The following is a 24,678-nucleotide window of genomic DNA, read 5'->3' as shown; positions in this document are numbered from 1 at the left end:
GTTAAACCATGATGACAAGGTTTGGAAAAATTTTCTCTTAAAATTAACAAAAAGGGCAATGAATCCAGCAATATGCACCAGCAAATACTCAACAATAGAAAGATGAAAATGGTAAGTGAACAAATTTAAAACTAAAATTTAAAGCTAAAATTTTAAGCTAAAATAAAAACAAAATTTTGTTTATGCTCATTTGCTTGCAATGAAGTGTATCCCATCTGGACAAGAAAAGTAGAACAATGTCAAACTCTGAATAAGGAGTATAGAAAAACTTAAAACAAATATATATATGAAAGAAATAAAGAATCAATGAAAAATTGGGAGTTATGCACAAAAATGCTAAGTTTAGGTCTTTAGCTTGACCATACTCACTCAAAATTTTATGGAGAATGAGAGAGATAGCAGGTTGCTATCTTCTCAATTGGCTCACCCACTGAATAATGCATCAACCTTTGCCCATTTACCTTGAAATTACATGATTTTTCACCAAAAATTTCCACAGCACCATGAGGGAAAACTTTTACAATTTTAAATGGACCTGACCACCTTGATTTTAATTTTCCTGGAAAAAATTTTAACCTTGAATTGAATAAGAGAACCAAATCTCCTTCTTTAAAGTCCTTTTTCTTGATATGCTTATCATGCCATTTTTTAGTTCTTTCTTTATAGATCCTAGCATTTTCATAAGCATCAAGTCTCAATTCTTCTAACTCATCAAGTTGCAAAGGTCTTTTGTGTCCAGCAGCTTGTAAATCAAAATTGATTGCTCTTATGGCCCAATAAGCTTTATGTTCTAACTCTACGGGCAAATGGCATGATTTCCCAAAAACTAACCTATAAGGTGTAGTTCCTATGGGGGTTTTAAAAGCTGTTCTATATGCCCAAAGAGTGTCATCTAATTTAAGGGACCAATCTTTTCTGGACTTGTTGACAGTTTTCTCCAAGATTTGCTTAATTTCTCTATTTGTGATTTCTACTTGGCCATTTGTTTAAGGGTGATATGGTGTGGCAATCCTATGCTTTACCCCATACTTTCTCATCAATTTTTCAAATTGGTGGTTGCAAAAATGGCTACCACCATCACTGATTATGGCACGTGGGGCACTAAATCAGGTCAAAACAAATTTTTTCAGAAATTTCACCACAACTTTTGCATCATTAGTAGGTGTAGCAATAGCTTTTACCCATTTAGATACATAGTCTACCCCTACCAAGATATATTTATTCCCATAAGAAGATGGAAATGGCCCCATGAAATCAATTCCCCACACATCAAATAATTCAACTTCTAATATGGACTGTTGGGGCATCTCATCTCTCTTGGAAATGTTGCCTACCCTTTGACACCTATCACACTTGCTTACAAAGTCTCTCACATGTTTAAACATATTAGGCCAATAGAAACCTGATGTCAAGACTTTTTCAATAGTTTTTGAGACACTAAAATGACCACCATATTCAGAGGAATGACAATGGTAAATAACATCATTTATTTCTTCCTCTGGTATACATCTCCTAATTATTCCATCATTACATCTCCTAAACAAAAGAGGTTCTTTCCAAGAATAAAATTTAACATCATGCAAGAATCTTTTCTTTTACTGCCAAGATAAGTCAGGTGGCAAGACACCACAAGACAAGAAATTCACAATATCAGCAAACCATGGAAGTGCAGATTTCAACACATACAACTGCTCATTCATAAAAAAACTCATCAATTGGCACAATTTCATCATTTCATCATCTTTATTTTCAGTTTTTATCCTAGAAAGGTGATCAGCCGCCACATTCTCAACACCTTTTTTGTCTCTTATTTCTAAATCAAATTCTTGAAGTAACAAAATCCATCTAATGAACCTAGATTTAGCTTCTTTCTTGCTCATTAAATACCTTATTGCTGCATGATCAGTGAAAACTATTACCTTTGAGTTGACCAAATAAGAACGAAATTTATTGAGTGCAAATACTACCGCAAGGAACTCCTTTTCAGTTGTAGCATAATTGACTTGAGCTTCATCAAGGGTTCGGCTTGCATAGTAAATGGCATAAGGTTTTCTATCTTTTCGCTGGCCAAGGACAGCTCCAACAGCAAACTCGCTTGCATCACACATGATTTCGAATGGCAAAGTCCAATCCGGGGGTTGCATGATAGGAGCTGTTGTTAATGCCGTCTTTAACCTGCAAAAAGCAACCATACAATCCTAATTAAAATCAAATTTAACATCATGATTCAAAAGATTTGTTAAGGGTTTAGCAAGTTTAGAAAAATCCTGAATAAATCGCCGGTAAAACCCGGCATGTCCAAGAAAACCCCGCACTCCGTTGACAGTGGTTGGAGGGGGCATTTTTTCAATAATTTCTATTTTGGCTCTATCTACTTCTATTCCCCGGTTTGAGATCAAATGCCCTAAAACGATCCCCTCTTGGACCATAAAGTGGCATTTCTCCCAATTCAACACCAGATCATTATCAGCACACCTCTGCAAGATTTTAGACAAATTAGTCAAGCATGAATCAAAATTAGTGCCATATACTGAAAAGTCATCCATGAAGACCTCCATAATTTCTTCAATAAAATAAAAAAAAATGGTCATCATGCACCTTTGAAATGTGCCAGGCGCATTACACAATCCGAATGGCATCCTTTGATAGGCAAAGGTGCCATAGGGACAGGTAAAGGTAGTTTTTTCTTGGTCATCAGGATGGATTGGAATTTGAAAGAAACCAGAATATCCATCTAAGTAACAAAAGAATGAATGCTTGGCTAATCTCTCTAACATTTGATCCATAAAAGGAAGGGGAAAATGGTCTTTTCTTGTAGCATTAGTCAACTTCCTATAGTCTATGCACATTCTCTAACCTGTAACAGTTCTAGTGGGTATCAATTCATTATTCTCATTTTTAACAACTGTCACCCCACCTTTTTTTGGTACAACATGCACAGGACTAACCCACTCACTGTCAGAAATAGGGTAAATAATTCCAGCAGCTAGTAATTTTAGGATTTCCTTTTTCACAACATCCTTCATTGTAGGATTCAATCTTCTTTGGTGTTCAATGGAAAGGTTTACTATTTGGCTCTAGGAAAATCCTATGCATACAGACTGTTGGACTAATTCCCTTTATATCATCAATTGCATAACCCAAAACTCTTATATATTCTCTCAAAACTCTTAACAATTTTTCATTCTCAATATCAGTCAAAGATGCATTAATTATAACAGGATATGTTCCATTTGGTCCAAGAAAAGCATACCTGAGGTTGGAAGGAAGAGGTTTAAGATCTACCTTTGGGGCATCCTCTACCTTTAATGATGGTGGTTTGATCTCCAAATTTTGCACTTCTTCAAGCTGAAAATTTGTGCCTTCAGGATATGGTGGAGAGCTCTCCAAGTGTTGTGCAAAAGCAGCTATGTTATGATTGTCATCATCAATGCTCCCACCATGGACTAAGCAATTTTCAAGTGGGTCTTGTGGATAGCCTTTTCTGAAATGCTCTTGAACAATCTCATCAATAATGTCTACCCGCAAACAAGACTCAACTTCTTCATGTTTCCTTTTCATGGCTGGATTGATGTTGAATATCATTTGATCATCTCCCACTCTAAGTGTCAATTTCTCACCCTTTACATCAATTAATGCACCAGATGTTACCAAAAAGGGTCTTCCCAATAAGATAGGAACTTTTGTGTCGTCTTCCATATCTAAAATGACAAAGTCCATCGGAATGTAGAATTTCCCAACCTTGATAGGCACATTTTCTAGAATGCCTTCTGGATACTTAATTGAACGGTCAGCCAATGAAAGATACATGTTTGTGGGCTTCAACTCTCTCATATTCAACTTCTCATATATTAAAAGTGGCATTAGGCTGACGCTAGCTCCAAGGTCACATAAGGCATTTGCCACACAATTATCACCTATATGACAAGGAATGGAAAACACACCCGGATCTTTGAGTTTGGGAGGTAACTTCTTCTGAATTATAGCACTGCATTGCTCTCCTAAGTTGATGGTGTCATAATCTTCTAGCCTTCTCTTGTTGGTAAGAATCTCCTTCAAAAACTTAGCATAACTTGGCATTTGGGATAGTGCCTCAGTGAATGGCACATTGATATACAACTTCTTTAGCACTTCAAGGAATTTGCCAAATTGTTTGTCTAGCTTATGCTTGATGAATCTTTGAGGGTAGGGAAGGGTGGGCTTGTAAGGCTCAGGTGGGATGTATGGTTTCTCTCCCTCATCTTGCTCACTTTTGCTTTCTTCTTCTTTTTCATTTTTCTTGCTCTCAACTGAATTTTCTTCTTTTGTGCTCTCTTTTTCTTCTCTCTTGTTTTCACTCTCTTGACCAACTTTCTTACCACTTCTCAAGGTCACAACCTTACATTGTTCATGAGGGTTTTGTGGTTGGCTAGGTAGTTTCCCATAGGATTTGCTTCCCGATGAGCTTGCTTGTTGAGCCAATTGAGTCTCCAACATACGGTTATGGACTTGTAATTGATCCATGGTTTGTCTCATGTGTTGCATTTCTTCCTCCAATTTGCTATTCATCTTGCTTTGTTCAGCAAAAAATTTCTCCATCATGCTTTCCAAGGTTGGCTTCGGTTCATGAGGTGGAAGGGATTGTTGTGCTCTTGCTTGATATCCAGGTTGTGGTTGCCTTGTGGGCTGAAATTGAGGCTGAAATTGAGGCCTATTCTGATGCATAAACTGCTAGTTATGAGCATAATTTGAGCTTTGACATTGTTGAGCAAAAGTTGCTTGTGGTCTCCATGTTGAGTTGTTCACATTAGAGTAAGAATTTCCCATAGGTTTCTCTTGATAACCTCCTGCATAAGCAGCTTGTTCTTGCAAATAATCATCACTATAAGAAGAGTAATCAACTCCACAACTTTGGGTTCCATCTGTGAAGGCAACTTGTTGCATAGTTGTAGGAGTTGAGGTTGTTGCCTTTGTGCAAAAATCACTAAGAAGCTGAGTCAACTGATCAAATCTTGCATTCATGTAGCTAACTGAGTCAAGTTCATAAATTCCAGCCTTCTTTGGCTCAAGTGCTCTAGGATTTCCCCACAAATGGATATTATGAGCAATCTTCTCTAATAGATCATAGCATTCTTCACTTGTCATTCTCATGAAATCTCCTCCTGCTTGTGAATCAATTGTGTTTCTTATGGCTGGAGTAACTCTGGTGTAGAAATTCTGAACAATCATCCATTTGGGTATTTCATGATGAGGACATTGCCTTTCAAGCTCCTTAAATCTCATCCAAGATTCATACAAAGTTTCATCATCCCTTGGCTTAAAAGCTACCATTAAATTCCTCAAATGAGTAGTCTTCCCAGGTGGGAAAAACTGAGATAGAAAAGCTTGAGATAGCTGCTCCCAAGTAGCTATAGTAGCTTGTAGAAGTGAGTCATACCACTCCAATGCTGAATCCCGAAGAGAGAATGGAAATAAGGTGAGCCGAATAACTTCATCTGAAACTCCAGGCTGCCTTTGTGTGCCACATATCATCAAAAATTTCTTCAAATGAGAATGAGGATTTTCAAGTGGACTACCTCCAAATTGTGAATTCTGAATCATTTGAATGAGACCAGTCTTTAACTCAAACTGATTAGCTCCAATGATAGGTCTGTTATCTCTCACATCAGCACATCTAGGAAAAGCATAATCCAACATGGATCTTCTCTGAGGATCATTTTGATTAACAACTTCATTTTGTCTATTTTGCTCATTTCCTCCATTATCTCCACCAATAGCTCTATTTTGATTCTCCATATTTTCAATTGTCTCCTCTTGCTCAAATCTTTGTTGTTCTTCTTTTTCTGCTTCCTTTCTTCTCTTGTATTCCCTTTTGTTGGCTCGGCAGAATTTTTCAATTTCAAGATTGAACAACAATTCAGTATCACTTGTGCTTTTCGATCGTCTCATAAACAAGAAAAGTACCTGAAAAACACAAGGAACAACAGTGAAAATAAAAGAAAATAAAAATTCTAATCAGCTTAAAACAATTAAAATCCAACTTAAAAACAAACAATTCCTCGGCAACGGCGCCAAAAACTTGATTAGTGTGTCCGCAAGTGCATGGGTCACAGTAGTATAGTTTTAAAAAAAATGATATCAATCCCACAGGGAATTATGCTTAAATTGGAAATAAAAGGATAAGCTAATTAGAATGACAAAATTTAAAGATATTAAAAATGAAATTTGAAATTAAAATTTGTATTTGAGGAATTTAAACTAAATTAAACAATTAACTAAATTAACTAAACTAGATTACCAAGATTTAAATTGCAATTTGCTATTTATGAAATTTAGAGGAATTAAATCTAAATTCAATAAAAATTAAAGTGATTCTAGAGATTGGATTTTCAATATTGTTTGCATGTGGTTTATCCCTAATTTAGCCAAACACATGAGAATTGCAATTTTGAGGGAAATCAATTCTTAAATTTTTGAAACCTTTTTCAAGCATCTCAAAGTTGGTTTTCATTAAATCAAACCCTGTTTTCACGGTATTTCAAACCTAACAAAAACCCAATTAAAGCTCTAATTGATTTTGGAAAGTCCCCTTAATCCTCTTAGCTTATCTCTAACACCAAGAAAACTAAGTTTATTGCAAGATTATCTATCCCAAATATTCACTTTTCAGTCCATCTATTAAGGATTAAAGCTTAACTTAATGAGGGCCCATTCATCAAGCAAGGCAACAAGCTCACAAGCAATAAATCAAAATGTAACAAACCTCATTTAAATGGCTAAATCAGTTCAAAACCACAACACAAAACAATATTTACAAACCCATCTCTAGAATCTCTAATAACTACTCACAAATCATAGTTTCAAGACAAACCCAAGTGTATAAATGAAGAAATAATGGAAATCTAAGTTAAGGAATAGAAAAACCCAGAAAAATGCAGAAGAATCTGCTGTTGGAGAATGCAGAACGCCTCTGCTGCTGCTGCAAAAATGCTTCACGTGCTCCTCTCTTCCTCTCCTTCTTTCTTGCCAAAAATGCCTCCCTTCCTCCTTATGGAAAGAAAATGATAAAGGAGACTTTATATGGGTTAGGGGTCTGCCCTAGAATGGGTAAAAATGTGGAAGATTCCAGAGAAAGTGAGGTATAAAATCAGAGTAACGAAAATGCCACGTCAGCCATTTCCAGTAAAAATGACATAAACTGAATTGGTTGTGTCGCGGGTTGTGTCGCAAGTTGTGTAACTCTCGGCCTGAATATCTGACGATCGACACAACCTGCGACATAAGCTAAATCGGTTGTGCTGCAGGTTGTGAAGCTCTCGGCCATTTTTTACTCAACTTCAAAAATTTTTGCAATTCAACTCTAATCTCCTCCAAATAGCTACTCTGATCAAAATACACCAAATTTCTCCAAATTTAACCTACAAAACAAATAAATTTCAAAAATTAAACTAAGAAGTGTGAAAATTATAAAATTGACGAAATATATGCTAATATCTATAATAATAACTATGAACAAGGGTAAATTATGTGCAAAAATTACACCTAAATGATGATCTAAAATGCATGCATCATTTACCTGTTGAGTGCAGCTGATAGTTAATAGATACTCAAACAGGTGAACTAGAATGTTTAGTGAGTTTAAAAAAATAAAACTAATAGCTGATGGGTAACTGATATGATACCTATCAACTACAGTTTGTATTAACTCTATTTTTAGAGCTGTTTCTTATCAGTCGATAACGTATTTGATTTTATTTTTTATTTTAACCATATTATCTTTTTTCATTTAATTTGAAAATTAATATTATTAATATTTTTATCTTTTTTATTTATAATTTGAACATCTTAATTAACGCATTTTAACTTTATTAAATTTTTTTTATTAATAACATAAAATATAAAATATTTATTTACATCTGAAAACTTAAAATTAATTATAAGTTTTTTTCTTTATCAAGAATAATAATTACTTTATTGTTTTATTTATATTTTTTAAGTTATTTAATTATTTTAAAAAAAATTAATTATTTTTTTATTTCAATAATAAAATAAATGATATAATATAATAAATTAATAATTATATATTTATTATACTAATATAATAAATGATATGATATAGTATATTAATTTAGTAATAAATTAAATAATATAATATAATTAATTTATAATTTTATATTTATTTTAATAATAAAATAAATTATATGATATATACACTTATTAGTTATTTCATATATTAATAGTAATATCCAAACATAGTTTTACTAATACACTTAATATAAATCAGCTATCATTAACTATTAGCTAACAGTAACGGCTATCAGCTCATAATTATCAGGTGTTTTTAATAGTTAAACTAAACAGTCCCTTAATCAGTTTCATGATTAATCACTTTTAAATTAATGAATTAAATTAAGTTTATATTAATTAATTTGAACTTATATATATATTTGCATTATATTTTAAGATTTTTAAAATTAAATTATAAAATATTAAAATTAAAATATAAATTAACACAATTATAATTAAAAATTATATAAAATATGTATTTATTGTATATTTACATCTACAAATGATATTTTATATATTTTTTATTTATTTCAATTGAATTGATTAATTAATTGTATAAAATAAAAATTATATAATGCTTTTAAAAAATTTATATATTAAATTATTTAAAATTATTTAATTTGATTAACTTCTTTTATCAATTTTATTTTATTTTATTTCTCTTCTCGGCCCCTTCTCTCACATCAAGTCCAAAAATTTAAATGAAGCTGGATCAGTTCAAAACTTTTTGGAGTCTGGGCTGGACAGATCTACAAAACGATGGCCCCTCAAAACAAAACGGCAGCCACCTTAATCATTTTCAAAAATTTTAATCAGTTTTTGTTTTAATTTTTTAAAAAGAAAATAATTAAACCAAACTGACAATTATTATTTTTTTTCTTTTTTATTCAATAGAGGCATAATGGATCAGTTACGACTGGTCACTGATGAGCTACACAGTAACCCATAAATAATCTTAGGAGAGAGAGAGATGAGGAAGACAAGCTATCTTCTAATTAGCCTTCAGGATTTCTTCTAATTTTCCTTTGAACTAATATATTTATAGGACCATTCTTTCTGTGTTCACAATTTGCCACAAGCTAGAGAATCACAATGGATTCCAGCTAAACCTACAGAGGCAGAGCCATTAACAAAGCCATAAAGCTGTTTGTGATAGAAATGATCCCCTTGATTTAAAAACCTTAATGAAGAAGCTTTACCATCTATGAAATGAAAAATAATTAACAATAATAACGACCCAGTGCTGAGTGGCTATCTGGTTTAGCTTCTTAAATTTGTGTTTATTTTATTCATACTTTTAGCCATTGATGAAAAGATGAGAAATTTCCAAAATCCTTTTCAGGAGTTTTGCTTGAAGATATATATATATATATATATATATATATATATATATATATATATATATATATATATATATATTCAGCCACAGGATAAATTAAACGCGTAAAACTCATGGGGTTTCGACATGGACCTGTACCAACAACCCACAATACAATAATCTGGAAATGTAGAAGCATGGGGTTTTGACATGGACCTGTACCAATAACCCACAATACACTAATCTGGAAATGTAGAAGCAAACAGAAAGATGGATGGGATATATATATATATATAAAAGATGAGAAATTTCCAAAATCCTTTTCAGGAGTTTTGCTTAAAGATATATATATATATATATATATATATATATATATATATATATATATATATATATATATATATATATATATATATATATATATATCCCATCCATCTTTCGTTTGCTTCTACATTTCCAGATTAGTGTATTGTGGGTTATTGGTACAGGTCCATGTCAAAACCCCATGCTTCTACATTTCCAGATTATTCGTATTGTGGGTTGTTGGTACAGGTCCATGTCGAAACCCCATGAGTTTTACGCGTTTAATTTATCCTGTGGCTGAATATATATATATATATATATATATATATATATATATCCCATCCATCTTTCTGTCTGCTTCTACATTTACAGATTATTGTATTGTGGGATATTGGTATCCCATCCATCTTTCTGTCTGCTTCTACATTTACAGATTATTGTATTGTATTGTGGGATATTGGTACAGGTCCATGTCAAAACCCCGGGAGTTTTACGGTTTAATATGCCGAGATAGAGAAAGAATAGATTAAGTATGCTATTAGCACTTAATTAATCCTGTAGACGAAACTTCTATGATTGCAATTCCATTGCCTTGTGTAAGAATCCAATCATTCCTCAGATAAAACCAATTGAAAAGAAGGAAGAAAAAGGGAAGAAATTCAACCATAAAAGTTTCTTCTGATGTCTATGGACTCTTCTTTTGGACTATTTTCCAGCAGTGGTTATCTTGATGTCAGTTTCCCAAAATATTCCTTGAACTGGTCTTGCATAAAAAAAATAATAATAAAACATCCGAAAGCCTCTATAAGAAGAGTGGCAGTGTAAAGCTTTAGTTGAAGCAATCAGAATATTCTTGTTTATTTAGAAATGGATAGCAGGTTGTTTGATGCTACTCTTGCAGGTGACGAGGAAGCATTATGTTATTTACTGCAAGGAGATCCGCTCATCCTAGCAAGAATCTCACCAAGTTGTGCTGAGACACCCTTACACATAGCCTGCTTGCTTGGATACGCAAGTTTTGGCAGGGAAATTTTGAGGGTGCATCCTCCATTTGTTCAACAACTCAATCAAGATGGCTATAGCCCTTTGCACTTGGCTTCTTCCAATGGTCATGTCGAAATGGTGAGAATGCTGCTGGAATTTGGACACGAGCGCTTGGTCGTTAAAGAGCTTTGCATGAGAACAGATCAGGATGGGAGGACTCCTCTTCATTGTGCAGTCATTAGAGGCAGAGTTGATGTCATGGGAGAATTGCTTGCAGCATGTCCAGAGTCTGCTTCGGAGGTAACTGTTCAGAAGGAGACGATACTCCATCTTGCTGTGAAGAACAACATGAGCGAGGCATTCTTGTTTCTACTTCAAGGACAGCATATCAAGTCTCTATTGAATTTAGCTGATGGTGAAGGCAATAGAGTGTTGCATTTGGCTGCAGTTCGAAAACAAATTCAGGTAAATTATTATCTTAAACCTACAGTTTGTAATATTTACACATTTTCACAAATGTAGCCAAAATAAAAATGCAATTGACTGTTTCTCACATCTTCAATTTCAACCATAGATATGCAGACCTGGTCAAAGGCTACATGCAGGCCCAGTATCATGCAGGGCACTGTCTGCCAGTCTTCAGATATCTACCTATCATAGAAAAATTAAAATAGAAAAAGGAAAGGAAGTAGTGTAAAGAAACTGATTGTCTAACATAAAACGTTTGCATTGATGACAAATTTTGTGCAGAATATTCGATTCTTGATTAGTTATCCTCGCTTGGATGTGAATGCTGTGAACTCATTTGGCCTCACAGCCTTGGATCTTTTATTGATTGGTCCAACCAATCCCAATGATTTAGAAATAGGAGAGATGATTCGATCTGCAGGAGGAGTAAGGTCTCTGAACCTGTTTACATCGGCAGCTGAGAATCAGATCCAGCCAATCACCAATAATGCAGCATCAGGACCCAGAAACAACGACAACATGACCGTATCCAGTCAGGAGACGATGGACAATGAGAACGATGATGAACATTTGAAGGACATGACAAATGGACTTTTGATGATGGCATCAATTGTTGCAACTGTCACCTTCCAGATTGCTGTTACACCACCGGGTGGGTTCTGGCAAGACTCTGACTCATCCTCAAGCTCCACCACAAATTCTAACACAACTGCTGTTGGACACATTGCTGGGATTGCTATCCTCTACGATCGAGATCGTAAAAACTTTGATGCATTCATTGGTTTGAACACTCAAGCCTTTTTAGCATCACTTAGTCTCATAATGGCTTTGCTGTGCCCAACTCATGCAAGATGGAAATGGGCAACGGTGCGGCATGTGACTGAATTTCTTGTCTTCATGATTATTTCCTTATTTGTTGAAGCAGTGACCTTTACGACAAAACAGAGCCTCTACAGAAGTCCTCTACTCCTGTTGTCTACTCTGCCTTGGCTTTTCCTTATTATGTTCTTAGTTGGAATGCCCTTTGTAATTAGTGACTCAAAAAGGAGGGACCTACAGAGTGAACATGTGTGAGGGAGATCAAATCAGATGCAAAACTTGTGTAGTTCATTGATATCCGTTGAGAATTTTTCTTTGCTTATTATGCAAATCTTTGTTTTAGAATAATACTTTGTGCTACAAAATGATGAATGTTCATGCGCCCAATCTGTGCAATACGCCTGCAACTACTGCCAATAATTTGATCTGTGCAATATCACATAGAAGAGTGTCCCTAGTCTTTCTGAATTCCAAACGTTGACAAATTCATGTTCTTGAATCAATGCAGAAATTATTAGTTACCTGTGTACACATGCATTATCTCTCACAATTATGTAGAATCTATTCTCTATATTATAAAAAGGATCTGTATTTCTATGAAAAAGTAAGTACTATCTTTTTTAATACTCTTATTACATCTAATAATTACTTGAATCGAAGAGAGCTGGACAAAGTAAGATTTGAAATAATTGGTCAAAATTGGTCAAGACTTGACCATGAAAGAGAAGTAAACTTGCAAGTCTGTTATCTTCTGACTTGCAATAGCATCCACTGAAAAATCCTTCAAAGATACCTGAAAAATTATTTAATTATTTTAAAAGAAATAAATTCATATAAAAAATATTTAATTTTATAAAATTTAATTTATTTAATAAAATATTATATTCAAAACACTCGACATTAATATATATTAGTTAAGTGTTCGTGCTTTTGCACGTGGATATTGTTAAATTTTTTTATTTAATATCTAATATTTTTACTTTTACTCTTTAAACTTCTAAATATCAATTAAACAAACTTTATATTATTTAATATTTCAAATTTTATATCTAGTAAAAAATGGTAATAATAATAAAAATATTAATTTATTAAATTTTTATAAACACAAAATTTTATTTACTATTATTGGTTTTTTTTGTCTTATTATCAATAATTTATATAGAAATAATAAATTAATAATAATATAAGTGAGCATCAAACTGACTATAATAATTTATTAAATTATACAATAGTTATGTAATTAAATAATTATATTATTTATTATTGATGTTTTTTATTTATAATTATTATTTGAAACTAAAAAATTAAATGAAAATATTATGGAAGATGACATATGAAAAATATAATTATTAAATACTATATGACATTAATAAATTTAAGCCAAAAGAATTATTAAGGAATAAGGCACTAATTATTAAATTAATTTCTTTTAATTATATTGACTGAATGTAGTTAAAAAGGAAATAATGGTAAAAAAAGGCTTAAATTCCTAGCGTAAAATAAAATAATGGGATGTAGATTAAAAATATTTTGAAAGATAATAATAATAATAAAGTAATTATCAAAATAATGAAAAATCATTAACATAATAACATAAAAAGAAAAATTAATAGGGATTAATTAGTAGCTTATTCTCTTCCTAGAAGATGCCACATAAACGCTCTTTGGCCTGCTTTATATGAATATAATAGAAAATAGATAGATAATAGATTTATTTTTCAAAGAATAAATGTAAAATAAGAAAATAAGAATATCACTTTATTTATTAATTATTTCAAATCATAAAATTTAAATAAATAGATTCATTATATAGAATTGAATTCTAAGTATAAGAATTAGTTCCAACCCAAAAGTAAAAAATAAGAAGCTTAAATCAAATGAGAGACGGTAGAGATGTGGCTAGACTCTGCTATCAGACCGGTTTCAATTCAAACCCGCTTGAAACCGTTGATTCTAATTCCTTAAAAAGATAAACTTGAATGAGAATGGGTATCCCTAAGGATCTAGTTTCGGTCTTGGTTTGGATTCAATTTGATTTGGTGCAATTCAAATTTAATAATCCAATTTTTTTCAAAATTTTTAAATTTTTTAAATAGGATAATTGGTTTAATCAAGAACCGAATCAGACAATTCCAATTCAATTCATTCATGATTCAAATCAAACATGGATTTAATCGGTTTTAGACTGATTTAATCTGGATCGGTCGCTAACCAACCCCACAGCTAACTTTACAAGACTTGATGTACTAATTAAGTAAAGAGCATTATCCATGATGCCAATTAGGTATAGCAGCACAGGGCTTCCTCAATACCCTTCAGAGAGGGTATAGAGAGTGAAAGGTCTCGGGCTAAATTCCCCATCCACCAATATGGCAATGGGCAGTCTACATAATTCAAAATGAGAATTAACAAATAACAATCTGACTCATCTTGACGGCTCCCTCCAAAAGCAAACAAATGCATTGTTACAAATTAAATGTTTCACCACCAACGGTACTTAATTATGTCAGCCTGATGAATATTGGCCACTTGATGGGTATAGAATATTATAGGCGTTACTTGCCGTTGACCTGACAAGGGAATGAAAATTTGATTCCTTTCCTAAGACAATACACGACAAGCAAGCAACTCCAATCATCAGTCCGGGACAAATTTAGCATATAAGTTTGGCTCCAAGACTTGATTCATTCAAAAATCAAAATATACCTGATGATATATATCAAATATAGAAATGTAGCCTGAGTAGTTAAGCAAGCATCTTTCATGAAAGAATTCAGGTTTTCTTACTATTATTTCTATATAAGGGACTCCAACAGCAGAGAGGAAAGAAAATGACAATGAGTGAATTCAGCTTCAGGAAGGAAATGAAGAGCTTTGGCTTGCAAATACTTGCCGGTCGATGGTTTTCGGTGTTTGCTTCACTCCTGATTATGTCTGTAAATGGCACCAGTTATATGTATGGTCTATATTCCGGCGAGATCAAATCGTCTTTAGGCTATGATCAAACTACGCTTAATACTCTGAGCTTCTTCAAGGATTTGGGAGGCAATCTTGGTATTTCAGCAGGTCTTGCCTATGAAATAATGCCGCCTTGGGTGGTTCTTGTCATTGGTGCAGTCATGAACTTTTCTGCATATTTCTTGATATGGATAGCAGTTACTGGCCGCATAGCCAAGCCCCATGTCTGGCAAATGTGCCTGTATATGTGCCTTGCCACAAATTCAGCATCCTATCCCAATACTGCAGCTCTAGTCACATGTGTCAGGAATTTCCCTGAAAGCAGAGGCAGTGTAATAGGCCTCCTGAAGGGGCTTATCGGCCTAAGTGGTGCAATTTTGACACAAATTTACCACGCTTTCTATGGTAATGACTCCAAGGCTCTTATCTTGCTAATTGCTTGGTTTCCAGCCATTGTTCCACTGGTTTTTCTCCGAACAATTCGGATCAAGAAGATTGTTCGACAAGTGAAGGAGGTTCAAGTTTTCTATAATTTCCTCTATATTGCACTTGGCCTCGCTGGGTTTGCAATGATCATCATTATCATACAGAACAAGCTCACGTTTACTAGACCTGAGTACATTGGAAGTGCTTCAATTGTCATCCTGCTACTTTTTCTCCCACTTGCAATTGTTATTAGAGAAGAATTCAATCTCTGGCAAAGCAAGAAACAAGCTCTCAACAACCACTCTCAATTGAATGCTGCAGCTGAAAATCCACCGGTTCTGCATCCACCACAACCTCCAGAAGCAAAACTGGAGCCACTCTCTTGCTTTAAGAACATTTTTAGGCAACCAGATAGAGGTGAGGACTACACTATACTGCAAGCAATTTTCAGTATTGACATGCTAATTTTATTCATTTCAACAACTTGTGGTGTTGGTGGGGCATTAGCAGCCATCGACAATTTGGGTCAAATTGCTGATTCATTAGGCTACCTATCTCATAACATAGCCACTTTTATATCCCTGGTCAGCATATGGAACTTCCTTGGAAGAGTCCTAGCAGGTTTTGCCTCAGAAATAGTCTTGACAAAGTACAAGTTCCCTCGTCCCCTAATGCTAACATTTGTGATCCTCTTCTCTTGTGTTGGGCATATTTTAATTGCTTTTGGGGTGCCTAATTCTCTTTATTTCTCATCAATCATTCTTGGGTTCTGCCTTGGAGCACAATTGCCATTAGTTTCTGCCACAATATCAGAAATCTTTGGGCTCAAACACTTCTCCACTTTGTATAGTGTTGGATCTGTATCAAGCCCAGTTGGGTCCTATATTTTCAATGTGAAAGTGACTGGTCATTTATATGACAAGGAGGCCTTGAAACAAATGGAAGCCTTAGGCATTAAAAGAGAAGCAGGGAAGGAGTTGAATTGTGATGGGGTCCATTGCTTTAGGCTGGCTTTTGTTGTGATTGCTGTGGCAACCTTTGTGGGGTTTCTTGTTTCAATTATTTTGGTGCATAGGACAAGAATATTCTACAAAGGTGATATTTACAAGAAGTTTAGGGAGGAGGAAGTAATAGAGGTAGTGGAGATTGATACAGTATCTAGAAGAACAGGAGTCATTCAATTGGAAGAAGCTGCAGGAGCCAAGGATACTGTGGCTGCTGCCACTGTTTCCACTGCCATAAATCACAACCAAAGTAAAATAAGTTAGAGAATTTCATCATTAAAAGATTGATTATACTTAGATGGGAAAGGTGATTTGTGGTTAATTACATTTTTAATTTGTTGATAGTAGGATCTAGTATATGGATTGTATCTCAAATTTGTAAATTCAAATTCCTATTTATTGTAGACTCAGAATAACTATATATATATATATATATATATATATATATATTAAATAAATAAAATTTATATATTTATGTCTTAAATTCATGGTAAACTAAATTTAGGTAAATTTTTCTTTTTTTTTTTTTAATATTCTTTCTTATTGTTTCAATCTTTTCATTCTATTACAAGTTTTATTAATATGGATGGAAATTGAATAGAGGGAAAATTATAAAAAAAAGTACCATGTGATTTCACTTATTCTTATTTCAGGGTCTATGATTTATTTTATGACAAAGTGATACCCTTAGATTCGCACTATTAGCAAAGAACGACTTTCTGTCTTCTTTCAGTTAAAAGATGTTGGCGTAAAATAGAAAGTTAATAAAGAACGAATTTTCTTCTTTTTTCCGTTAAAAGATGCCGACGTGAAATAGAAAGGTGCTGACATAGAATAATAAAAAAGTAGAAATTACCAAAAAATACTCTGCCGTTCTGCTCATTTTCATTTTAAGTTCTTTAATTCATTTTGTGACAAAATAATACCCAGAGATTTGCATCATTAGCAAACCAAGTGAATTATTGAACTATCGAAAATAGTCAAAATTCGAGATCATTCACTTTTGGAATACTATGGAAAAGTTTATGAATATTTTCTTTGAAAAGCTTAATTTTCTAGTTGTAGTATTCTATGATGGCCAAGTCTCTAAGCCAAAAGAATTTGACATGGTGTTTAAAAGTGCTAGGGAGTTGAAGGGGCAATTCCAGCCATGAACTCCTCAAGGCAATGCTGATGACCAAGTTGAAAAGCTCAATTTTGCAGTTCTATTGTTCTATGATGGCTAAGTTTCTTAGCCAAAAGAATTTGACACAGTGTCTAGAAGTGCGAAGGAATTCAAGGGGCAATTTCAGCTACGAACTCCTAGCAATGCTAATGGAAGCTATGCCCAAAGTGAAGAAAGGTATCAGCCACCTTATAAAAGGAAAAACAAGTGGCTAGCCAGCGAAGAGCACCGATTCAATCTAGTCGCTCTAAAGACAAAACTATTGCTCCTATCTAAACTCTCAGTAATACTGACATAATAACTCACCCTGGAGTTTATACTATATCAGTCATCCTTGCTAGTGATTCTGAAAGTGAAGGTACAAACTCCAGATTCAGAAATCTATTGGTAATGATTTTGAAAGTTATGGTATTCATGCAAAATTCTATATCAGCATACTTCACTTTTAGAATTATCATATTTAAAGTGAATAAAATCTATTTTTTGCATGAAATATGTTAACAGTGTATAAATTATTTTTTTAATTATTAAAAAAATACTATTTTAATATCACATTAGTAAAAATTGACAGCGTCAGATAAAATATTATATTTGCTAATAAAGCGTTACCATAAGGTATCACTTTGTTACAAAATAAATCACATACCCTAAAATGAAAATAAATAAAATTATATGGTACTTATTTGTAATTTTTACTTTTTTTATTCCATATCAACAGATTTCTTTTCTACGTCAGTATCTTTCTGTTCTACTTTAGCATCTTTTAATAAAAAAAATGATGAAAAGTCGTCTTTTACAAACGTTGTGAATTTCAAAATACCACTTTATTACAAAATGAATCATAGATCCTAAAATGAAAATTGAATAAAACTACAAGGAATTTTTTATAATTTCTCCTATATTTTATTTATTCAATTGTAATCAATCACTGATGAAACATTAATTTAATGATAAAACTAAATAAACATGAGGCCTTAATTCAAGTTCAAGTTTTATTACACTTGATATAAATTGTTATATTTCCTATAATAAAATTGATTTTATGTTTACTTTATATTTATAAATAGAGGGAATTTATTTAAAAATTGATTTTTCTTCAATTTAACTTGTTTTATTGAAAGAATTTTATGTTAAAAATGTCAAATCTAAAATTAAAAATGATAATATCATCCTAGCTCTAGAAATTCAAAAGGTTTGGTCAGCCAGTCCTGACGAGTGATGACTACACCATGAGACAAAAAAAATACACCTGAGCGTTTGACTGCCGCGTAAACCGAGTGGCACACATTTTGGCCTTTTGTCCAACGTCATGCTCATCTCAATACGCCGACGTTTCTCGCCCACTAATTTAACGGAACTAGGTCGAAACTCAACCGATTGAAATTCAACTCACAAATTTATAATTTTTTATTTAAGAGGATTTTAATATTATTAAATTTAAATTAATTAAGTGAAATTTTATTTTAATAAATAAAATAAAAAATAAATTCATTTGTTAATAAAACTTAATGTTTAGATTATATCATACGATTTTTTTGTATATAAATTTAATTCACTATAAACTCAAGATATAAAATATATGACGAAACTCATTTATTAAAAATAAATTTTTCATATTTATTTTTTAAATTTATAATGAATCAAATTTAAATAAATTTTTTTCAGTATTACATCTATTAATTAAAATATGTTTGACTCAATAATTAATTCGAATCCCATGTGGAGCTATCTGCAAGTTTTATCAAATTATTCTTTTAATTAATCTAGGATGTCAAATTAAATTTATCATAGCAAAATTAAAATACTAGAAAAATAATTTTAATTTTTACTATGAAAATTTAAATTCGTGTATCATATGATAGTTAGTTGAAGACATATTATTTATCTGGTAGAGTCAAATTAGACGCTGACTACCACAATCATGGTTGAAAAAATACACTTTATGACGAGCTATACATTATTAATTCTTAGCTATAAGATCATGATAGTCCAAAATCAAAGAAATTAAAGGAATGGATATTATTAATGACTAGATCCAAGAATCATCACAATTAAATTGTGGCCAAATTAGCAAAATAATATTCAATCTTTCAAACTTCACCTAACTGATTCTATTATTCCTTCAATTTTTTCTGTACATATTCAGGAACTGATCATATTCAGGAACTGATCCTCTTTTGTCTCACCTCCCATTACTTCTTCTTCACATTACTTAAAGAGTTTGCATTCAAAGCCGTGATATTTGACATGTTCCTTTCATTCTGCTTAATTATTCCTTTTGCCCGCTAATTCATTAGGAAATTCATTGCATCATTGAATTCTACAATGAGAATAACAACACCAGTTCCTCTTTCCAATATTCAAGTAAAAGATAAAAGCTGAAAAAAAAGATGCTATATCATATACAGGCATGTCACTTTCCTGACAGGATTCATATTCCTGTATTGCATAGAGTAATGACGCAACTAGTGACCTCATTTCTGAGTTTTCTCTCTGATGATGTTTTACATAACTTCTTTATTTTCCTTGTTCCTCTTGACATCTTCACAATTAGATTTCTTCGTATATATCCTAAACTACAATTCAATCTTACAGAATGTTTACTTTTGTGGGTCTATTCAAATTTTATCAAGTAAAGATACTGATGATGGTTGTTACTGCAAATAATAAAGTATATTAAGAATACATTCTAGTTCTAGAAAGAAAAGACTAACTAAATTTTCCAGCTACTTGTGACCAAGAAAACCAAGTTGATCATGTTTGGATTCAAATACCTTTTTAATATTTGCCAAATCCTATCCGATAAACATCTTTAGTTGAACTTCTATCATTAGTCAAAATATAAATATATAAATTTTATCTATTGTATATGTAAATTGCGTTACGATAAATTGAATTAAAATAAGAACTTTTAATTAGTAATATATCTAAATTAGTTTTTTTTCTTTTACAAATATATCTAAATTATTTTTGTGGTCTGTTAGGAACTTTTAGGCAAGCAGTTATGTTGATTAGGGTACAGGCAATTACTGATAGTTACATTTTTTAGACCATATGAGGAAATATATATTTAATAAATTCATCACATTATGAGAAAATCTCAATTCTGTTTTATTTTTAAAATTCTTGGCGATCCCAGTTATAATTAGTTGGATAATGTTTGGCTAGCAATAAAAGTGGAAGGTCATTAGGAATCGGTAATTCATACAGGTAGAGTTAGAACTTCAAAATGAATGATGGGTATAAGTCCGCGTGTGTGGGCCAAAAAAACGGTGGGAGATATGGAGGACTGTAAGTCTGCAGGTTTTTGGATTATCTTGTAGTTCCCTGTCGCTTTCCCTCCTCATATAATTGCACGGAAAATTTTTGCTTTGTAATTTAAGATATAAACATATAAAATTCATAATAATTACTTGCGCATCTCTTTTATCTTTTCCTGCTTCCAAAAATGCAGTGCTAAAGCACTTGTTCTACTCGCTGCCTAATTCCGATTCCTTGGGGTACTCCTTATTCACACCTCACTTTCTAGCGCCAGAACTCCTCTATATATAAGCTATCGAGTATTAAATCCCTCAATCATTAAGCATTACTCAATCATTTCTAGAGCTAGGTAATTAAAAATGGTGGCTGCTTATGTCGGTGGTGGTGGGTGGAGAGAGATGAAAGGTTTATTGTTCAAAGTGATTCTAGGCCGGTGGTTCATGGTCTTTGCCTCTCTCTTGATCATGTCAGTGGCTGGTGCAACTTATATGTTTAGTCTATACTCTAATGACATTAAAACGTCATTAGGCTATGATCAAACCACTCTCAATTTGCTTAGCTTCTTCAAGGACTTGGGTGGTAATGTTGGAGTCTTGTCAGGGCTCATCAATGAAGTCACCCCACCTTGGGTGGTTCTTTCCATGGGAGTAATCATGAATTTCCTTGGATACTTCATGATTTGGCTTGCTGTTACTGGCCAGATTGCCAAGCCAAAAGTTTGGCAGATGTGTCTTTATATATGTATTGGAGCAAATTCTCAAACTTTTGCCAATACTGGAGCTCTAGTCACCTGTGTCAAGAACTTCCCGGAAAGCAGAGGTAATGTTTTGGGCTTGTTAAAGGGATTTGTTGGTTTGAGTGGAGCTATTTTGACTCAACTCTACCATGCTTTTTATGGAGATAACTCCAAGGCTCTTATCTTGCTTATTGCTTGGCTTCCTGCTGCTGTTTCTTTCATTTTTCTTCGTACCATTCGGATAATTAAGATCGTTCGCCAACCCAATGAGGTCAAAGTTTTCTACAAACTCCTGTATTTTTCACTTGGTCTTGCTGGTTTTCTCATGGTTTTGATTATCATACAAAACAAGTTCAGCTTTGCCAGAATTGAGTACATTGGAAGCGCTTCTATTGTTCTTGTATTGCTTTTTCTCCCTATAGCTATCGTTATAAAAGAAGAATATAATCTCTGGAGCAGCAAGAAGGCAGCCTTGAACGACCCATATCCAGTGAAAGTCGTGACTGAAAATCCTCCAGCGCTGGAATTGTCAACATCGACACCAGCACTAGAGCCATCAGCCCCACCACCTGGAATTCCAACGCCAACAGAGAAGCAAGCTTCTTGCATGGACAACATTTTCAAACCACCAGACAGAGGTGAAGACTTCACCATATTACAAGCACTTTTTAGTGTGGATATGCTGATAATATTTGTCGCCATAACTTGTGGCGTTGGTGGCACGTTGACAGCAATAGATAACTTGGGTCAGATTGGGAACTCTCTCGGCTATCCAACTCGTAGCATCACAACCTTTGTGTCACTTGTTAGTATTTGGAACTACCTTGGTCGAGCAGTGGCTGGTTTTGCCTCTGAAATCTTGCTGACAAAGTACAAGATCCCTCGTCCTCTATTGTTTACATTTGTGCTTCTCTTCTCTTGTCTTGGGCATCTTCTAATTGCTTTTGGTGTTCCAAATTCCCTCTACTTCGCTTCTGTGATCATCGGTTTCTGCTTCGGAGCACAATGGCCATTGATGTTTGCAATGATATCTGAAATTTTTGGCCTGAAGTACTATTCAACCTTGTACAATTTTGGTTCTGTTGCTAGCCCAGTTGGCTCGTACGTCCTCAATGTGAGAGTGGCCGGCCATTTATACGATAAAGAGGCATTGAAGCAAATGGAGGCCTCGGGGCTAAGAAGGGAAGCAGGGCAAGACTTGACATGCAATGGTGTGCACTGTTATAGAATGGCTTTCCTCATAATCACTGCAGCAACATTATTTGGGTCCTTAATTTCCTTCATTTTAGTGCTTAGGACCAGAAAATTCTATAAAGGTGACATCTACAAGAAATTCAGGGAGGAGGCCAAAGCCACAGAGATCAATGATATGACTTCACCTGGAAACGGTATTGTACCATTGAAAGAAATAAGATCTGAAACCAGGACGGAGAAAGCCGTCACTGGGGACGGAGATTCTAAAACAGTCACCACCACCACCACCACCACCACCGTTGCTTCCATGAATGATTAGAAGTAATTCTTCACGTCGATTCATGATTAGATGGACAATTTCAGAAGGGCAATTCTATTGCTTTTAGATTGCTTAACACATATTAGCATATAAATGTTGGAAGGAAAACGAAAACTTAATTTCCTTGCTTGTAGAACCCGAAGAGTTAAAAAATACTTATTATAGATGGAACTGCTCATCAGAGTGGTTGGCTTAGTTTAATAGGGCATATTATTTACTCGATAAAGTAGAGTTTGAGTATGTTTATAGCAATTTACTATCTTTTTTTTTATTAGATTTTGATTCACATTTGAATTTCAAATTTCATACTTAAGAAAGACTCTAATACCAATGAACTACCAATAATAATGTAACTAATATTAGGTATTTAATCAAAATGGGCATGTTGTTAGGTATTTTTCTCAAAATCTTGCCTCAAATTTTACCCAAAAGTCATATGCAGAAAGAATTTTAGAATAAAGGATTATCTTCCAACAGTGGACAACTTGTGAACATGGTGTACAATTGAGCTTTCTTTACCTAAACTGTTAAACTGGCGATCATTTTTCAGCCCACATCGCAGGTTGGAATCGTGATGTAGCATGCAGCCAAGACCGGATCCGAGCCGTACAGGTATTCAGACATCTGAACCAACTCAAACTATTAACATGGCTCGATTCAGTTGATCGTTCTAGCTAGGTCCTGAGTTTTCGATCCAATCATTCGAACCGACTCAAGCCTAGTTTGGTCATTCGGATGTCTAGATACCCGTATGGCTCCGATCCTGTTTCGGCTTCGTGCTACATAAAATTGTATATGAAATTGCCGTTCAAACAAGATCACCACTGAAACATTAACAAAATGCTATGAAGCCTGAACTTTGTTTCAAAAGACAACAGATCAACTTTATTGCTTTTCATGGAAGAAAGGACAATGGACCAACAAGTTTTTGCAAAATGTCGAAATGGTCACTGTTGGTCTAAAAATCAACAACACCATATGACCAGTAAAGTAAAAGAAAGGAATTAATTATTTGCCAATTTGTGATGCAGTTTCGTTCACCCTTTCCAGGCCCGCCTGGTATCTTCTGGCGACTTGTGAATAATATTTTACAAATAAATTTCATATATTGATGGGTGAAAATTAGCTTGAGAATACTCCCAACAGTAAATACTTAAAAAAATAACTTTTAATTAATAATATTTATTATTTATTAATTATTTTAATTTTCAAGTCAATTATTATAATCATTATACTAATTAATTAAGATGCCAATTAATCTCATTATTATCATTATAAATAATAATATTTATTTACTTTTAGCTATTTAGTAGCCTACGGATTAGTAACAAATCATTTGAGTTTTTTTTTTTATGATATTAGTGTTTTATTTTCTTTCATGTTGAAAATTATAAATAATTTTTGCATGCACAGAAGCATCACATCCACGAGAATATTCATATTAGAAAATAAACATAATCACTATAATAAAATATTAGATAGATTAAACGTATTAGAATATGTGTTTATTAGACTTTATATTTGATATTAATTTAATTGTGTTTGCATTTAAATCAAAAATCAAAAAATTTAATTACTTAATTTATAAGATAAATTTCTTAATTTTTTAATTTAAATTTAAAATTAAAAAGTTTAATTTTTTTAATTTCTAAATTAAATTAAGTTTAAATTAAAATT

General features: G+C 33.1%; 3 protein-coding genes and 1 non-coding gene across 4 annotated transcripts; all 4 read left to right on the top strand.

Moving 5' to 3' along the window:
• Positions 1-5,218: 5,218 nt before the first annotated feature.
• Positions 5,219-5,325, top strand: LOC131180483 (small nucleolar RNA R71). Its single transcript, XR_009149251.1, has one exon. It is a non-coding gene; the product is annotated as a small nucleolar RNA R71 (small nucleolar RNA).
• Positions 5,326-10,270: 4,945 nt separating this feature from the next.
• On the top strand, positions 10,271-12,316 carry LOC131179983 (ankyrin repeat-containing protein BDA1-like). Its single transcript, XM_058147474.1, has 2 exons — positions 10,271-11,116; positions 11,402-12,316. The coding sequence occupies exons 1-2, from the start codon at positions 10,535-10,537 to the stop codon at positions 12,191-12,193; spliced, it is 1,374 nt and encodes a 457-aa protein (XP_058003457.1). The 5' UTR covers positions 10,271-10,534; the 3' UTR covers positions 12,194-12,316.
• A 2,346-nt stretch (positions 12,317-14,662) lies between these two features.
• LOC110646707 (uncharacterized) lies at positions 14,663-16,753 on the top strand. The gene has a single exon (XM_021800236.2). The coding sequence runs from the start codon at positions 14,770-14,772 to the stop codon at positions 16,588-16,590; it is 1,821 nt and encodes a 606-aa protein (XP_021655928.2). The 5' UTR covers positions 14,663-14,769; the 3' UTR covers positions 16,591-16,753.
• Positions 16,754-20,906: 4,153 nt separating this feature from the next.
• On the top strand, positions 20,907-23,182 carry LOC110646713 (protein NUCLEAR FUSION DEFECTIVE 4). Its single transcript, XM_021800242.2, has one exon. The coding sequence runs from the start codon at positions 21,112-21,114 to the stop codon at positions 22,999-23,001; it is 1,890 nt and encodes a 629-aa protein (XP_021655934.2). The 5' UTR covers positions 20,907-21,111; the 3' UTR covers positions 23,002-23,182.
• The last annotated feature ends 1,496 nt before the right edge of the window (positions 23,183-24,678 follow it).

Source organism: Hevea brasiliensis, chromosome 5 (genome assembly GCF_030052815.1).
Source record: "Hevea brasiliensis isolate MT/VB/25A 57/8 chromosome 5, ASM3005281v1, whole genome shotgun sequence".
Classification (NCBI taxonomy): Eukaryota; Viridiplantae; Streptophyta; class Magnoliopsida; order Malpighiales; family Euphorbiaceae; genus Hevea; species Hevea brasiliensis.
The sequence above is the reverse complement of the archived record's forward strand: the minus strand, read 5'-3'. Positions and strand labels throughout refer to the sequence as shown.